At 39.1% G+C, this 16631-nt stretch overlaps 1 protein-coding gene across 1 annotated transcript in view; it reads left to right on the top strand.

The window, feature by feature from the left end:
• csmd2 (CUB and Sushi multiple domains 2) overlaps positions 1–16631 on the top strand; it is a 554847-nt gene that overhangs the window by 132020 nt on the left and 406196 nt on the right. The window contains exon 3 of the mRNA XM_018091826.2: positions 4284–4396. Coding sequence (XP_017947315.2) covers positions 4284–4396 — 113 coding nt within the window. The remainder of the gene's footprint in view (positions 1–4283; positions 4397–16631) is intronic.

Below are 16631 nucleotides of genomic sequence, written 5' to 3'. Positions count from 1 at the left end.
CTGCACCCGGGCTGATACAGTTTCTTTAGGTGCAGCCATATTATGAAGCTTTTAGTAACACAGGGACTGATAATCCACCATGTGTGGAAAAAGCCTAATAGTTCTTCAAGGCACCCACTTTTGGCTACAAAAACACAAGTTCTGTGGGTTAAGATTGAGCCCTATCCCGCAGCTTACTATTAAGTGAAAAGCATACAGGTCAACACAGTCAGAGGCAATTGATCCTAAAACCCCATGTATATTATGCACAGTGAGAGATGTCTAACACCCTACATACTCACCTTTTCCTCTGTTGTTCTCTGTTCTTTTCTGACTTGATATTCTTTTGCCTTTCCCTTACTCTCCCTTTGCAATTTTCTCCTTCTTCCAGCTTTGCTCATCTTGTACCTTCTTTATCTCATTTCTCCTCTTACTCTCCTCCTGCATTTGACCTCCATGCTATTCTTTTTCTGAAGCATCTATGGGCTAACAGTAACCCATGTGCTTCCAGTTGGATGTCCCTGCTTTAGATAATACATATTTTTGGTCATAATAGCGCCCTGTCCGGGCTTATACTGGACAGAAGGCAACCCTACTGGAAGTATTGAATCTGAACCCTAAGGTAACATATGAATGGTCAGTGTTGGCCAAACTGTCTGATAAAATCTGGGCGTTAAAACAAGTTTTAACATCCTTATATCAGATAATCTGCAAATTTGAATAGAACTGATTTGAATAGAACTGATGATATAAAATGAACTAGTTCAGCCTAACATTATTGGGGATCAGCATGTTTAAATTGCGCATATATCACCCACCATAAACATGTTTGTATTTTTTTCTGGAGGATAAAAGGTGCCATGCTGTGCCATAATGCTGATCCTACAGACAGAAGCCTTGCCCAGCTGCTTGAAAGCTGTGTGGCATGCAGAGCAAAACACTGTGTTGGTATACCAGAGTGCTCAGCATTGCTTAATAGGAACCCACTAGCTACTTGAGGATTTAAAACCTCGAGGGAAAGTTCAAATTACCATCACAATATATCCTTCAATCCTGTCACATTGATAGCAATATCAAAAAAAATAATTTAGCACCCTGAATCATAGAATCCTTTCACATGACAGATTCAGAATACAGATTTCTAACATGCTCCTTATAATACAATCAAAGCCATTTCAGACAGAATAGCATACTTTTTCCTTTTTCCATTTTTTTGTTGAGCTGAGATAATGCTGCTTCTGTGGGTATGCAATTCCAAAAATGATTCATCTGCAGACAGGTTTTATGTTGCTCATGTTTGTTTGCAGCATGGGTTATACCTAATAACTCTATTTGTTATGTATTACAGCAATTTTTTTAGAGGGGGTGTTTTTGTTGAAGGTGTTTTTGCCTTGTTCTGAGGGTTTAGGGTTTGTCTGGAAAACATATTTTAGCTGTGACTGGATTCTGTCTCCCACCATCAGTCACTATATACATGAGACTGCAAAGAATATACATCATGTACCAATGTTAATTTGTATGCACGGGGCAAATATTTGGACATGCCCCCTTTGTGACCAAACCCTCAAAATACCACATTAACCATTTTATGATGCACTATAGCCCCCAAGCATTTCAAGACAGACACCATGATTGGACCCCAAGCCCAGACCCAGTGGCAGTTCCATCCACATATCCTACATAAACTGTGCACCCCCTCCCTTCAGTCTCCGGGTGGCAGCACATTATATAATGCAGTGAACTAACGTCATAGTTAGATGCAGAGTTAGACAAATCTGGCAGGGAAACGGAATATTGCAATAACACAAAACTACTGTAGTAATGGATTAAGATGACATGCATTAAAGGGCACCTATCAAGCAGTTTGCTTCCCCCACCAGAGAAAATATTCTTTTTCAAAAAAACAGTCCCCTCCAATGATAGGCCGGGCACATGCACATAATGAGCGATACTCTCCACTCGTTACGCGCATGTGTGTGATGTAGGAGTGGTGAATGCAACTCACCCTCCTGCATCACATGCATAAGTTGTAAGTTGTGGCAGTCACTCATTATGCCACAACATGGCTGCCCAAACCAGGAGTTCCAGTACAGGCACTTCTATTTACAAAAAAAGACTATTGTTCTATATTAGCCCATACCTCTGTTAAGAGTATCAATTTTAGGGTGATAGGTGCCCTTTTTTAGTTACAGGAGCCTGAAGGATGTATACACCTGCGCAATGACTTCCGCTGGCGTGCACTTTCACCAGCATGCACATGTGATGACGTTACAACTGTGAGCAACAGAAAGTTGGCTAGTGCTTCCCCAGTGTTTACATCTCTGACCATTGGCTTAAAATACATATGGTTGTGTTGAGCCACAGCTCTCAGAAATCCCAAGATATACTGAGAATTATGATTTAAGGATCTTTCACAGAAACACATGCCAGTATCCCCTACCTATTACAAAGTAGCAGTAGCACCTCCCCTCCCCTTAGCGTGTGCTTTGGCATGCATCCATCAAGCACGCGGTGGGTGCGCGGGGGGGGTTCATTGCCCCCACCGCGTAATGACAAGCAATGGCAAGGGAGCACGGACTAGGGGTAGGCAGGAGAGGCTCCTGCCTGGTGCCCCCCAATCGTTGCGCCCTTAGGCAGGTACCTCTTCTGCCTACCCCTAGTTCCGGCCTTGCAAAGTAGTATTACAATCATTACACTCACATTCACATACTGAGTCTGGAGCATTTTGTAGTCCTGACAGGTTGAGACTGAAGCATGGGGCTGCTGCAATGAGGAATAGAAAAGGGAGCTCTTTTCCATACTGGCCACTCCCATTGCATGCTGTGTATTGTAGTAGATTAGTCTTTGCAGCAGGCAACATGTTAAAGAATAACTACATTTCACTGAGAAGCAGGAAATGGGCCAGGGGAGGGGTTATAGGTAAAGAGGGTCTTACAACCCAATCCTGGAAAAGAAGAGGAGCAAAATTACAGTCAAATTACCTCTTTCTAGACAAATTACATCATTAATTACATTCTATTTTGGAATCCTTTATGTAGGGGATTATCTGTGCACTGGTAATCTAATTATCTACTTCCTAAGTACCACCCATGGAGTAGCTTTCTCTTTTTGCCTTCCAGAAATGACAACAAAAATATAGATTGTTTTTATTTAAACAATAGGCAGAAAGTGCCCAATTCATTGAGCTCATTGAATAACATGTTTGCTTTTAAATTTTAATGCTGCCTGTTGATTGTCTTCTATGGATTATATTGCATCTGGGCAAATTTTGTGCCTTTTATAACATAGATCCCATAAGACTATTGGCCCCATAATGATTATTTTTACATATCATTTGCAGCAATATTCCCTAGAAATATTTTTGTGTACTCACCCTCCCTTTGCTTTGTATTCCTTATGCATATTCATTGCATGCATATAAACTATATCTAACGTGTCACATTCATATTGACTACTGAGTGCATCTGCATTGACAACTATATATCAGCTTTTTGTATTTTTTTAATAGAAGGACTTGCTGAATTGACTAGCTCTGATTGATTTTTATGTGATATGAATTAATTAATGTTTGAAAATTATATTTAAATGTGTCATTGTTATTAGTATAGTGCTGTTTATACAACTTACATCATGAATAGCTGATTTACTGTTTCTTGGGGTCTATGACTACTCTATTTGTGCTGACTGAGCAGGTATATTATAATGTGTTCTATACTGGGCTATTAGTGTATGTATGGTACATAATCTATAAATTAACCCCATTTGGCTTTGAGTTTATTGCAGAATCATTCTTACCAATATTTTTTTGGTGTCCCCTTAGGAAAAGAGTGGGATAGCTCTGCTTTAGAAGCATGCTTACTTGGCTTAATATATATCAATATATATTATTAGTGGGAGAAATTTCATTATGCTTTAGTAAAGCTTTGGGAAATGTGTAAACTGGTTCCCTGACTGAGTGACAGGACCAATGAATTTTAACACCTTCACTTTTTAAGCAGACAAGCAAACAGCTGCCAGACAAGTTAAGCAGAGAAAGAATGCAAATCTATCATCTATATATCTATCTCTCTATCTCTCTATATCTATCTATCTATCTATCTATCTATCTATCTAGCTATCTCTCTATCTCTCTCTCTATCTATCATCTATCATCTATCTAATCTTTCTCTCTCTCTCTCTCTCTCTCTCTCTCTCTGTCTATAGTTTAATCTGTCCAGCTGTTAGTACCTTGTGTTGATTTTAAAATTAGATATATTTTTTTCAGTGCTTCTATAACCATTTTGTTTTATTGATCATTTTTCCAGGTTAACTGGTTTCCATCTGCCAGCACCTATTGTAAGCAGTGGCAGTCTCCTGACATTATGGTTAGTCTCAGACTACGCTGTCAGTGCGCAAGGATTCCGCTCTAGTTACGAAGGTATGTTTTTTATTAGTTGTACCCTGTCTGCATCTTTGGCATGAATCAAACTTGAATGATTATTTGCAACTAAATACCTTATATTGTAGTTATACCTCCCAACTGTCCCAATTTTTGTGGGACACTCCCGATTTTAACAACTCAGATTCTTACTAAAAAGTCTCTCATTTCAATTTGGTCTCCTGCACTGAATGCTAAAAAAGATACACTGTTTCTCAAACTTAATTAAATAAGTAGTCTTTTGGCAGAGAGCCCAGAAAAGATAACAGGCAACACCTGCACTTAGATACAATTGTAATTAATAAGATAAACAGGTCTCTTGGGGGAATTGAGACTTGCAGCTTAAAGGGAAATTTTGGCTTTTTATCAAAACTGTAATAACACATAAAACAAACCCACAGAAACTTTAAATAACCTGCCAAATATGGTAAAATGGGAGTGGTAAATAGGGGGTGTGGTCACTACAGTTGTTTTTTTTATGTCCTTATATAATGTCACGCAGTGTAAAGCTGGCCATACACGGGCAGATCCGCTCGTTTGGCGATGTCGCCAAGCGAGCGGATCTTCACTCGATATCCCCACCTACGGGTGGCGATATCGGGGAGGCATGTAGGCGAATTTGATCGTTTGGCCCTGGGGCCAAACGATCGAATTCTGCACGCGGCAATGGGGCAATGGGGTTAGAAAATCCATTTTCTAACCTGGCCGATCGATATCTGGCCAATTTCAGGCCAGATATCGGTCAGCCAGGCCCCTCGGTTCTGCCCCTACATGGGCCGATAAGCTGCCGAATCGGTCCAAGGGACCAATATCGGCAGCTATAATTGGCCCGTGTATGGAGACCTTAAGACTGAGATGCCAGGGGCCCACCAGAAAACCTTGGACGATGGGCCTACTCTCTAAACTATTATTCCTCCTTTGCTCATTTAATCTCTTTATTATCCCAGTCTCTTTGTTCCTCTTTGTTCTCATACAGGATTAGGGAATCAACATGAAGCAAGCCACCAGGAGTTTTCCTGGTATCCCGATGGACCAGTCCAACTCTAGCAAATAGTTAGAAGCTCCCCAAGAGATTTCCTGGCTTCCTGGTGGGTCAGTCCGACACTGATGTCATGCATTGTACTGGCAGCAGACTTAACTCCTGGCTGTGTCTCCTGTCAGTCTGACATTGCTTCTTGTGCCTGTGACATAGTGCTGCAACATAATAACATTAATTTATGCAACTGGTTAGAGTGCACAAGCAACCAATGAATTGGTGCAATGCGAAAAAGTAAGACAGGGGTGCCCAAAAGCTAGATCACGGTCTACCAGTAGATCATTTTAAAGTTTCGGGTAGACCTCGAGGTGGAATGCAGTAGCATGACATCCCGCACAGCATACTGGAGCTTTTGAGTGCGACTGCTCAAGCCATCCGTCTTTGTAGTTTCATCCCAGTATAAAGGACTGTCCCCACCTGGCCGCTGTATATATTTGTTCCCAATTTATATATGTTTTTGTGTGCAGACTATAAAGTGGGCCATTAAGAAGGGAAGTAAAAACTACTAAAATCCTCTCACATTAAACTTGAATAATGTTATGTGGGTATTAAATGTGAATTTGGCACTGCATTTATATATTGCTATGTGTATTTGTTAAAAATCGATTGATACTTTTTCTTGCTTATTGCGCCAAATGATAGACGTTGCATTAAAACTGTTGCTGATCTCATGACGTAGGCCAGGTGGCAAGAGTAGATCACCGGGTGACAAAGTCTGTGCACCCCTGAAGTAAGGGCAAAGCCTCGATGTGATGCTGTAAGTTCTCAGTGTGGATTAGAACAGGCAACTCCCATTCTTCCAGAAAACGAATCAGAGAGACAGAAGGACTGATTTAATAGGTATAAAAAGTAATTTTTACAGTGCCCATTTTCTAACACGCTGAGAGCATTGTTTGTGGTTTAAAATGATTTGGACATTGAAGGTGAATAACCCCTTTAAATGTGTTTTCTAATGTTACTTAGAAAGGTCTGGTCATTAAACAGTGGTTAGTAGCCTGCATGCAAATCACACCTGTGATGGGCATTTCTATACCATACTTGGGAGCTCTCTATGTTATACCAGGTCAGTGGGAGTTATATATTATAGGGTTACCTTGAACATGTGCAGTGTTCATTGATCCACGCTACTCAATTTTAGAAAGAAATGCAACTATTTGAATTATGCTGCTCTGAGCATGCTTTTGCACCAAGCAGTGCACTACTGTTAGTAAATGAGCCCCATAGTGTTCTCTGAATGCCATTTACGTATTATTAGTTTGTGTTTTACTGTTCCAATATTATTTTTATTATTATTAGACAAACATGACTGCATAATTGTAGCTTCAGTAAGCTGAAGCTCCGTTCAAAATGATCATCCAGTATTAGCAGAATGAGCAGGTGTATCAGACATCTGGTGTACATTACAATGAATTATTGTTATTATTTTTGAGTGAATTAATTGTGCTGCAAGCCATCTTTTCCTCAGTGCTGGTTTAATTACCATATTCGCCTGTTGACAGAATTCTACAGCTGTTATTTCAATATAGGATCTGCAGCGACAGAAGCAGAGAGGTCAGGACCTAAACGTATGATGGTATTTCTTGCATGGTTACTTTGGGAGGGATGGAAAACCTGTAGGACAAACTGACATTACTACAATAATTGAATTAAAAATGAAAAATTATATTGCCATTTCTAAAAAGGCTTCTTTTTGCATTTCCAGTTTTGTTCTTTGTTGCTGTGGTAACAGAGAACCATGTTTTTCCTACATTTCACATTCCTTTTGCTGACTGTACCATAAAAATGGCATTAACCAGGAAACCCACGTGTTAGAAATTTAGATATGTTTGTGTTTATTTTATTGCAAATTCCACAGATAAGATGTAGTCCCTTGGGAAGCCTTTAAGATTGAATGATGAGAATGTATGCATAGAGCATAGAAGGTGGTTTGGGGAGTACTTTCAGATTAGAAAATAAATGTAGGGATAAAACTCAATAGGAGAACATTAAGAAGGGACTGTGATCAATAAAGGTCATCAAATTAACATCAGTTCTGTATATCATCCCTGGCAGGTATCATTTTGCAAATTACTAACCAAAAGCATGAAGGCAACTGTAGCTTCAACAGCAGCACATAGAGAACAGCTATGTTCACATTAACAGATTATGGGACTCATTTATAAAAAGACAACAGGGTTCTAGTTTTGTGTAATCTGCATATTCAGCATCTTAGGCCAACATACTGCTTTGTGTGGGGGGGGGTTCCCTAGTAGTATGATAAACAGGGTTGCAAATAAGAGCAGCTCAATCTACAAGAAGACATATAATGAGGCTGGTGATCTTGTGGCAAACCCTGAATGTGCGGAATCCCAGAGAAAGTGAAAGGTACTCAGACACACAAGTAACCCCATGATGTTGGCTTTGGTTCGGGTTTCCTTGAGTAGCATTGTTACTAGTGGGTCAGAGTTAGGAAATTAGATATTAGCCTTAAATGTGACTGAGGCACTGGTTGTTTGGGTAAACAGTCTACCAGCAGACCAGTCTGTTCTGGTGTGATAAGAATGAACTTTATTTATTTGCTTATGTTGTGTAAATTGAAAAGTGCCCAATGTTGTGGAAAACCTTGCTATGAATAAAACAATGAAGCATTAAATCTACACTGGGTGATGCTGCATCCTCCCTATTGCAACTACTGCCAATTGAGTAAATTCCCACAATGGATAATAGATAGATAGATAGATAGATAGATAAGGTTCAATCTGATATCCAGTATCATTATGGGTCATTTACTCTTCCCCTGGGCAGAAGTGCAAGACCCCTAAGGGGCTCAAGCACACACCCCTTAGTGATCATCCATGCAGCACTTTTGCAAAATGTTTATTAGGGGCCTGACCACAGGAAAGTAAGACTTGGCTTTATCTAAAAAAAACCAAGCAGAACACCAAGAAACGGAAATGTCCGTTAAAAAAGCAGACAGGTGGAAGCTATAATAAATAGACCGTGAGGCAGATACAGAAGGTAGAGTGGAGCATCTATATTTAATCAGCTGGATACTGAGCTGTAACAGAATTAAGTTTTTTTCTTTCCCATCACCCAACAGAAGCTTGGGGCCAAAGCAGGTACAGAGCAGCATCTGTCTCTGAATACCAAATGAACAGGATTACTATTTCCTAGTACCAGACGGGCCTCACACCAAATAGTGCAAGCGGCAGTCTGAATCAGTGGCTGTTTGTTTATATTTAATAAGCATAAAAAAAAAATGCCGTCACTCAAGTGGAGAAGTGATGTGCAGATGCTTTGGGACCGAAGTGATAGGAGCATGGCGCATCCAAATATATTGGCATTTAACAATTTCACTGCAAATCCATTGTAAAGGAGCAGCTTATTTCAAATGCAGGCCATTCTCTCCGCCAGGTTAAAAAGAAAATAACCATTTCACAAATGGTTTGCTACACCTAAATGTTGCTTAACTACAGACTTCACCATATGGATTCTGAGGGAAGACATACACCTTCCCCAAAACTCTCTGCACACCCTAGCTCTTCACAATAGGCAATTCAGGCTTATTCATATAAGAATAACATTTACCAGGGCTATGTTAGGGTTATATCAGTTATCTCTCTACAATGTCACAATATGAGATTACCATGCAATTTTTGGGAAACATTAAAAATCGGTACCTTTTCTAAAATTCTAAAAAAAAGTCACTATCTTCCTCAGTGTCTGTCTCTCTTCATGCAGAAACCGGTCAGATTTCAGGTCTAATACATCTTTAAGGAGAGTTCCCTTCCAGCAGATGTATTAGAGCAAACTCAAATAACTCAAGCACAAATAAAATCTAACAAAGTTACGGCACAAATCCTGCATGTAGAGAAGCACAATTTCCATCAGAGCAGGTTATTTTGAATGAGTAAACGCCCATACATTTTCAAGGCAAAGAGTGCAAACAGAGCAGAGAATTTTTAATTGATTACATTTAGAAAGTTTCTTATTTCAGTGAGATCAACATTATAATAAATTTTAATTCTTACGATAGTTCTCCTTTAATATTATACTGTAATCAAGCATTAGAAGGATGGATAAACTGTTGTGTAAGTTTGGCACTAGCATAAAAATGTTTAATGCCTGCACCAACAATGACACAAGGGTTCATTCTTGACCTGGGGGGGGATGAGGGGTGCAAAAGCAAAGCTGTTAGGGCTTGTTCTAGGAGCGCTTCCGACCTAAATAGTCGGTGAAAACTGGATGGAACAAGCACAGCGCCAGGAGGCCATGATATTGGCCTCTCCGTACAGGCACCTATGTGCCTTCCCCCGCCCTCACTTTTTTACAACAAAGAATAGAAAGTCAAGTGTAAAGAGAGCGTGGCAGCATTCCATTAGATATCTTTTTGCAACTATCAGGCTGCTGGAGGACTTGCAATATGTTTATTGTGTTGGGTTTTTATTGAAAGAACTAATCTACTGTGCTCACTTTTTTCGTATCTTATTCTAGAATGTCTTGCATTGGTGCTCACTGAAAAGGTGTTGGTTTTATCAGAAGGTAACGAAATCTCATGCCTATGCAATTAAACATCTGGATTTAGAGAATTCTGTCAGTTTAAGTGGCCGTGAATCTCCTCAAGATGGCTTACAGGCTTTAGGATTCCTTGTACTCCTGATGAGCCAAAATCATTTATATTTGGAAATGTGTTAAATCCTGCCTAGCAGAGCAAGGAGTTGTGTTTGAGCACATTACAATATCTACTTTTTATTTGCAGTAGCTCTTCTGCTCTGCTCAGGCCCTGAAACCCTTCAGTTTTGCCAAGTTGCATGTTGTAACAGTTTCATCTGGCTGCTCATGTAGGTTTAACCTAAGTAGCTGTTAAATCAAGCCCGTCTTGTAAAATGGTTTGTTCTTTTCTATGATGAAGGTTTTACTTAAGGATAACTTTTGACACATACTGTATGGATAATTCTCCCCTAAAACATAAAAATTCACTTAGTGGCATCAATTAAAATGTCTTAAGATAGTCATACACACGTTGATAAAAGCTGCCGACAGACCACGCCTTATTGGCGATCTTGCCAAACAAGCAGATCTTTACATACAGACCAGCAGCCCTGAACAATCTGTGAATTCTGGTGAATGCCAGAGGGGCTGCAGTAAGATGCCATAGACAGACACTATCTATTAGGCTGCTGAGGGTTATTTGGGCTTATCTGTGTACTTTAAATGACAAGGCCTATCCTAAATTAGTAGAATAAAATAAAAAGTCTTTAATTTTAAACTTTCATCTGACATTTCGGCTGTGTCCACAGCCTTTATCAAAGTGGATAAGCACATACAGAAACCTACTGATAAACCCAAACTGGCGCCAAAAAACGGCTGGTGACATCACTCTGCACCTGGACCTGGTAAGCACCTCCAAATGTGTACATATATAAAAATAAATGAAAACTACAGAAAACAAAAAACAGTGAGCACTCACATTTATATACATAGTGAGTCAAACGAAATATAAAGTAAAGTAAAAAAAAGACTTGTTATTTTGTAATTTAGTCCTGTGAGTGCGGCATTTTCTTTACCTGCTGTTATTTTCAATTCTGCACCCAGGCTCTCTTTTCTCAACTTGTGAGTGCCGGCTTTCTACAAAACTTTGTCACATATATATATATACAGGTATGGGACCTGCTATACAGAATGCTCGGGACCCAAGTCTTTCTGGATAATGGATCTTTCCGTAATGTGGATCTCCATACCTTAAGTTTCCTAAAAAATCATTTAGACATCATTTAAACCCAAAAGGATTTTGCCTCCAATAAGGATTAATTATATCCTAGTTGGAATCAAGTACACGGTACTGTTTTACTATTACAGAAAAAAAGGAAATCATTTTTATAAATTAGAATTATTTTCTTATAATGGAGTCTATGGGAGGTGGCCTTCCCATAGTTCGGAACTTTCTGGATAATGGGTTTCCAGATAACAGATCCCAAAACTGTATATATAGAGTATTGGACAAACACCACAATCTTGCCCAAACTGGGCTCCAGGATTCAAGAGAAAATTATATTTCTGTATTTCAGAGCTTTATGGATTACGCCTTTCTGAAAAATTAACTCCTTAAGAGTATCAAAAATGACTCTTATATGATTATAATTATTTATTTATTATGTACACATATATATGTTGTATCTCTGCTATAGTACATATATTCCTGCAAAGATGAAAATCTACCGTTGGCATATTTGCAAGACTGCTTAGGGACACTGTAGACAAACATAATATACAATATCCCTTTTATAACAGATGAAAAACACATGCACATATGGAAAGATATGAAAGAGTCAACATTTATGGTGGTGTCAGCATTTCAACATCCCAGGAGGTTTCCATTAGCTTCCTGTGAGACTTGAATGGAAACTCCATAGGACAGGGACCTCCTGTGTATCTAAACACATGGCAATTAATCTTGCATGTAACTGTCTATATATTGATTTATTATTTTTCTTTACTTTCATTGCCCCTTCAATTTTACTTATAAGAAACTTAGGTGGGGCTAAATAAATAAAGATATAAACACATACATTTATAAAGTCCTGTGTGTACATAAAAACATCCTTTACTCTATGGCAGCCACAGGGAGTTACTATTTAATTCAGTCTTGGAATTTTTTTTACCATCTTCCATGCATCACTGTTTCTGCCATACAACACAGTAAGGTTGCCACCCAGCTAATATTCCACCAGCCTAGCCAGTATATCACCAGCTAGGCAGGTGTGCAGTATATTTGCTGGTTAATATGTAATAGCTTATATTATAGCTTATAAGAACTGTCTCTGTCTGTCACCCCCAAGTGATGTCACCACCATCCCCACCATGCCGTAGATGGCACTTTACTAGGGGCAAATAGTTGCCCCTTCTAACCTTCCTTTTTTAACTAGTCTATACCTCATGAGCACCCTTGCCTACACCAGATCAATGTTATTCACAAGCACAGTGTAAACACACCAATAACATATATACAGTATATATACACGTATAGAAAAATTATGATAGATAGTTAGATAGATAGATAGATAGATAGATTATAGATAGATAGATAGATGGAACAGAGCTTCATGCTTCAGACAAACACATTCACCATTAGCATTACTTTTGCTTCCCGATTCTTCATCCCATTTAGTGTAATTTTTCAGCAAAGGAAAATGCTCTATGACTGCTTTATTATGAAAGGCATTATTTCCATTGCTGCAACATTCATAACAGTAGAGGCCATACTGTCTCTGTGGTTTCTGGCCACTGGGTGGCAGTTATCTTTAAACATTTTCAGCCTTATCAGATGGTTGTATCTATAACGCTTGCTTCATCTTGCATTTCTATGTAGCTGCTGCGAACAGGAGAAAGAGCACGGTTTGAATTCTTCACAAGGCAGTGGATTAATGTGGCCAGTTGTTCTTTAAAGCGATAATGGCTTAGAACACAAATCATGCCAAAAATCAACATGCTTTTTTAACATTTTTGTCGGCTGATAATATTATGCTTGGGAATATAAAAATGCTCACTCACCCCATGTTGGAAGGAAAGGCAGAACTCAAAGAGACAAAGTTTTCGCTAAATAGATGTGTAGGGAAGTATATTCCTTTCTCAGCCAATATCTTTTGTGATGCTGCACTCTGCTTGGAATGAAAATACAGTTCTGCTGAGAAACAGCAGAGGACAAATCATTATCATAAATGCTGTTTGAAAGGCATTTGCCTGGCTAATTGGGAAATGGTGACAGCCTGGTGGGTAAAAGCAATTAGTTGATGTACCCCACAGTGGTGGCAGACAGTCTTAGACAAATAGTCACAGAATAGTATTAATGGCAAAATATATTCTGTTTATATGCATGCAAGGTTTACTTCCATTTCATTTTGTAGTATATATGTATGCATTATTATGTGTTCTAACATACTGCCCACTCAAATGAGTAAATCATCATGGAATCCATTAAGATCACCCACAAACTGAGGTTATACTCTGGGAACCTGTAGTGGAGAATGGCATCCTTGTTTATGCCAGTAAATGCCCCTTTCCTTTCATGCTGAGCTGCACAGACACTGTAGTGTTGGATAGAACTGAAACCTTTAACTTAAATGTTGTTGGACAATAGTGCTCAGCATTCTCAAGTGTCTTATCAAGGTTTAAAGCATGATGGGAGCTGAAGTCCTGTAACCATACAGATGCACCAGGAAAGCTGTCACACTGGCCCCCCTACTTCCCAAAGAAAGTTAATAAAAAATTTAATTACAAATGCAAAACAGTTAACGAAAGAGAACTGCCTAAAAACTTAAGGAACACTAAACCCTACTATACTGTACTGTACTACTCAACCAGAGGCTGCAATTCTGCTAACAGCAAAATATGTAACTTGGGGGGGAGGAGGTTTTTTTGAGGTTTTCTAGAGGTATATTTATCATGCTGTGTAAAAAGTGGAGTAAAACATTTCCGTAATGTTGCTCATAGCAGCCAATCAGATGCTTTGCTTTGGTTTTCTAACTGTTGAAATCTTGTTGCTGATTGGTTGCCCTGGGCAACATCACCAGTAATGCTTCACTCCACTTTTTACACAGCATGATAAATATACCCCTAAACATTGTGATTGGATGAGAATGGAAATAGATACACTAAATCAGTCTAAAATAATCCTCCTTTTAGTTTAAATGCACTATATTTCAGTCTGCATGCCCAATACTCTTTAACAAGGAGTTAACTTAAAAACGATGCAATTGCCAAACAGGCAAGATGTTATCGATTACTTTTAGGAAGGCGCTGAGGGATATTTAGGCCTTTAGAATGCTGACTTCGCAGCAGGCATTATGGGGAATTGCATCTGGGAATTTTCAATGTTATAATTTTACCATTTCCGCTAAGTGATCTTTTTAAAATGATTTTGTTGGGATAGCTGGAAGTCTGATGAAATTCCTGCTAGCTCTAATATTTATAATACAATAACTTTTTAACTCGGTTGAAAAATTAAGGTTTCTGAATTTAAAGGTATATGAAATGCATCACCATAAAACATAAAATATTGGTGTACGCTGTGATTTATAGTCAAGATAAACCTGGGTAAAGTTTGCCTGAACAAACAGTATTTATATCTCCTTTAAAAGCTTACTTGGAGAGAGCAGGGGGCACACAAAAGAGTCAGTTTTAGCGAAGATCCTTCCCATTACATGGACATATGCTGGGCTATGAGGATCATGCTAAACAGATGCAAAACATTGATCCAGGGAAGAGATAAAATTGCAGGTGAGTCAGGTCATGAAGAGATCTTTCTTTCCTGGTCAAGTTACTGCTAAATGTGTTTACTTTTCTTCTGGAATCAATATGAATAGTGTATGAGAAGCTCACCTAGTTTAGCATTTTGCAGAAGGTTGAATATGACTGACAAGTGGCTGAATTCACATTGCAGATACAGTCTTCAAGCAGCAAAGTTTCATTTTCAGGCAATGTCTCATGTTTGCTTCTGCTTTGTAGAGAAAGGTGACATTTTCTGAGGTTAGTCTGGGTTAACGCAGCTGAATTGTAAGGGGAGGTAGCAGTGCGATAATATGCTTGACTGTGCATATATTGCATTGTGCCATAATAAGTGTTGTTTATTGTCCCTTTAAAGCAATATTGCCCAATCCAACTCAGTTTACAGGAAAAAAGAATATTGAAACAGATCTACACAGATCAGGTTGGAGTCTCATTACAGGATTATATTGTATTTTAATACAGCTTCGGGCAGGGGCGAGTCTAGCCCATTAGCTGCCCTGAGCCATCTCTTCGGTGCAGGTTCAGACTGGGGGGTGCAGGGCCCACCAGGGCTGCCACCCCAGGGGCTCCGTACCCCCAAGGTGTCCGACCGGCCAGGCCCCCCAACCCCCCCTCAGGGGCAACCGGCATCCTCCCCTAAACATGTGTAAGTGAAATGTGTCAGGGGAGGCCTAAGGTGGCAGCAGCCCCAAAATCGCTGCTGGGTCCACGTGGCCTCATCACTAATGTAGAAAGTGCAATTGTGCTCTCTGCACTAGAAGAGCTGAAATTCAATTTGCCACCCCTGGTAACTTGAGGGGCACTACCTTGTGAGACAAGATTTTCACCTTGCCTTATGGCAGCACACCCCTGGCCACAGGCCCTTGAGAGCTGGGGAAAAGTTATAGTTCAGCACCAACTGGTTGAGCAGTGCAGTACGAAAGTGTTTAATGTCCCTTTAAGACATTGAAACATGGTGTTGTTTGTAGATTACATTTATGGTGGGACTAGTTAGAGAAATATGGTTTCCACTGACTTGAAAATTTGAGTATTGCAATCAATGGAAGAAAAGCAGCTTAGTTTTTTTCATGAAACTTTCACATTGAGCTTTGGCTACTTTCCCTATGATGCAGCTATGCACACATTAAAATAGGTGGGATTTTTGTTTCCAGTTAACTTTACCTAACTGAGTTTACTTTCTCTAACTGAACATGCTGTGTGTGTGCGTCTTCACTCATTTGGATTCATTCTTTCACTTTTGATCTCTGTGTTACCTGCTGATTTCAAATAAATAAATATGTACATACGAATGTTTAATAATTATGGTATCAACCTTCAATTTGGAGAGCATTATTAGCTATTATTGTGATGAGCACCAACCTATAGACATTTGAAGATAATGAGTTGCATACTTCAATTGCCATTTTTAATCCCTTAATTTTAGAAAATCTAAAGTATTGCCTGTCCCATAATGAACAGGCCGCAAAGGGGTTCACTTCGCAATAGTTATTTTATGACAACAGATTTTTATGCCTAGTGTAGAGATAATTATACAAAACATCATACCCATTATCATTGTATAGACCTCTAGCATCATTGTTCCATTCTTCATGTTCATTATTCCTGTATAAATCCACAGCATTATTACAAGCTGCTTAGTGTTAATTATCAGCATTTAGTTGCTTTATTATTGTGCCATTATTTGAGGATGGATACATTGAAATACTTTCAGTTATTACATTTATTCATGATTATAGTCTTTTGTAAATAGTATAGTGTTTTGTAAATAAGGTCAAGGTTGCAACAGGTGCAGAGAAGACTAATTCCCCCACTTAAAGAGAAGTCATTATTTTAAAGGGACACTAAACCCTACTGTAGTGGACCACCCAACCACTCGTTACTCAGTTTTTGCTGGAGTAAAATACCAACATACTTTAATATATTATCAAGGGTAAA

Source organism: Xenopus tropicalis, chromosome 2 (genome assembly GCF_000004195.4).
Source record: "Xenopus tropicalis strain Nigerian chromosome 2, UCB_Xtro_10.0, whole genome shotgun sequence".
Classification (NCBI taxonomy): Eukaryota; Metazoa; Chordata; class Amphibia; order Anura; family Pipidae; genus Xenopus; species Xenopus tropicalis.
Note: the sequence above shows the minus strand (reverse complement) of the source record. Positions and strands in the feature narration are given on the sequence as shown.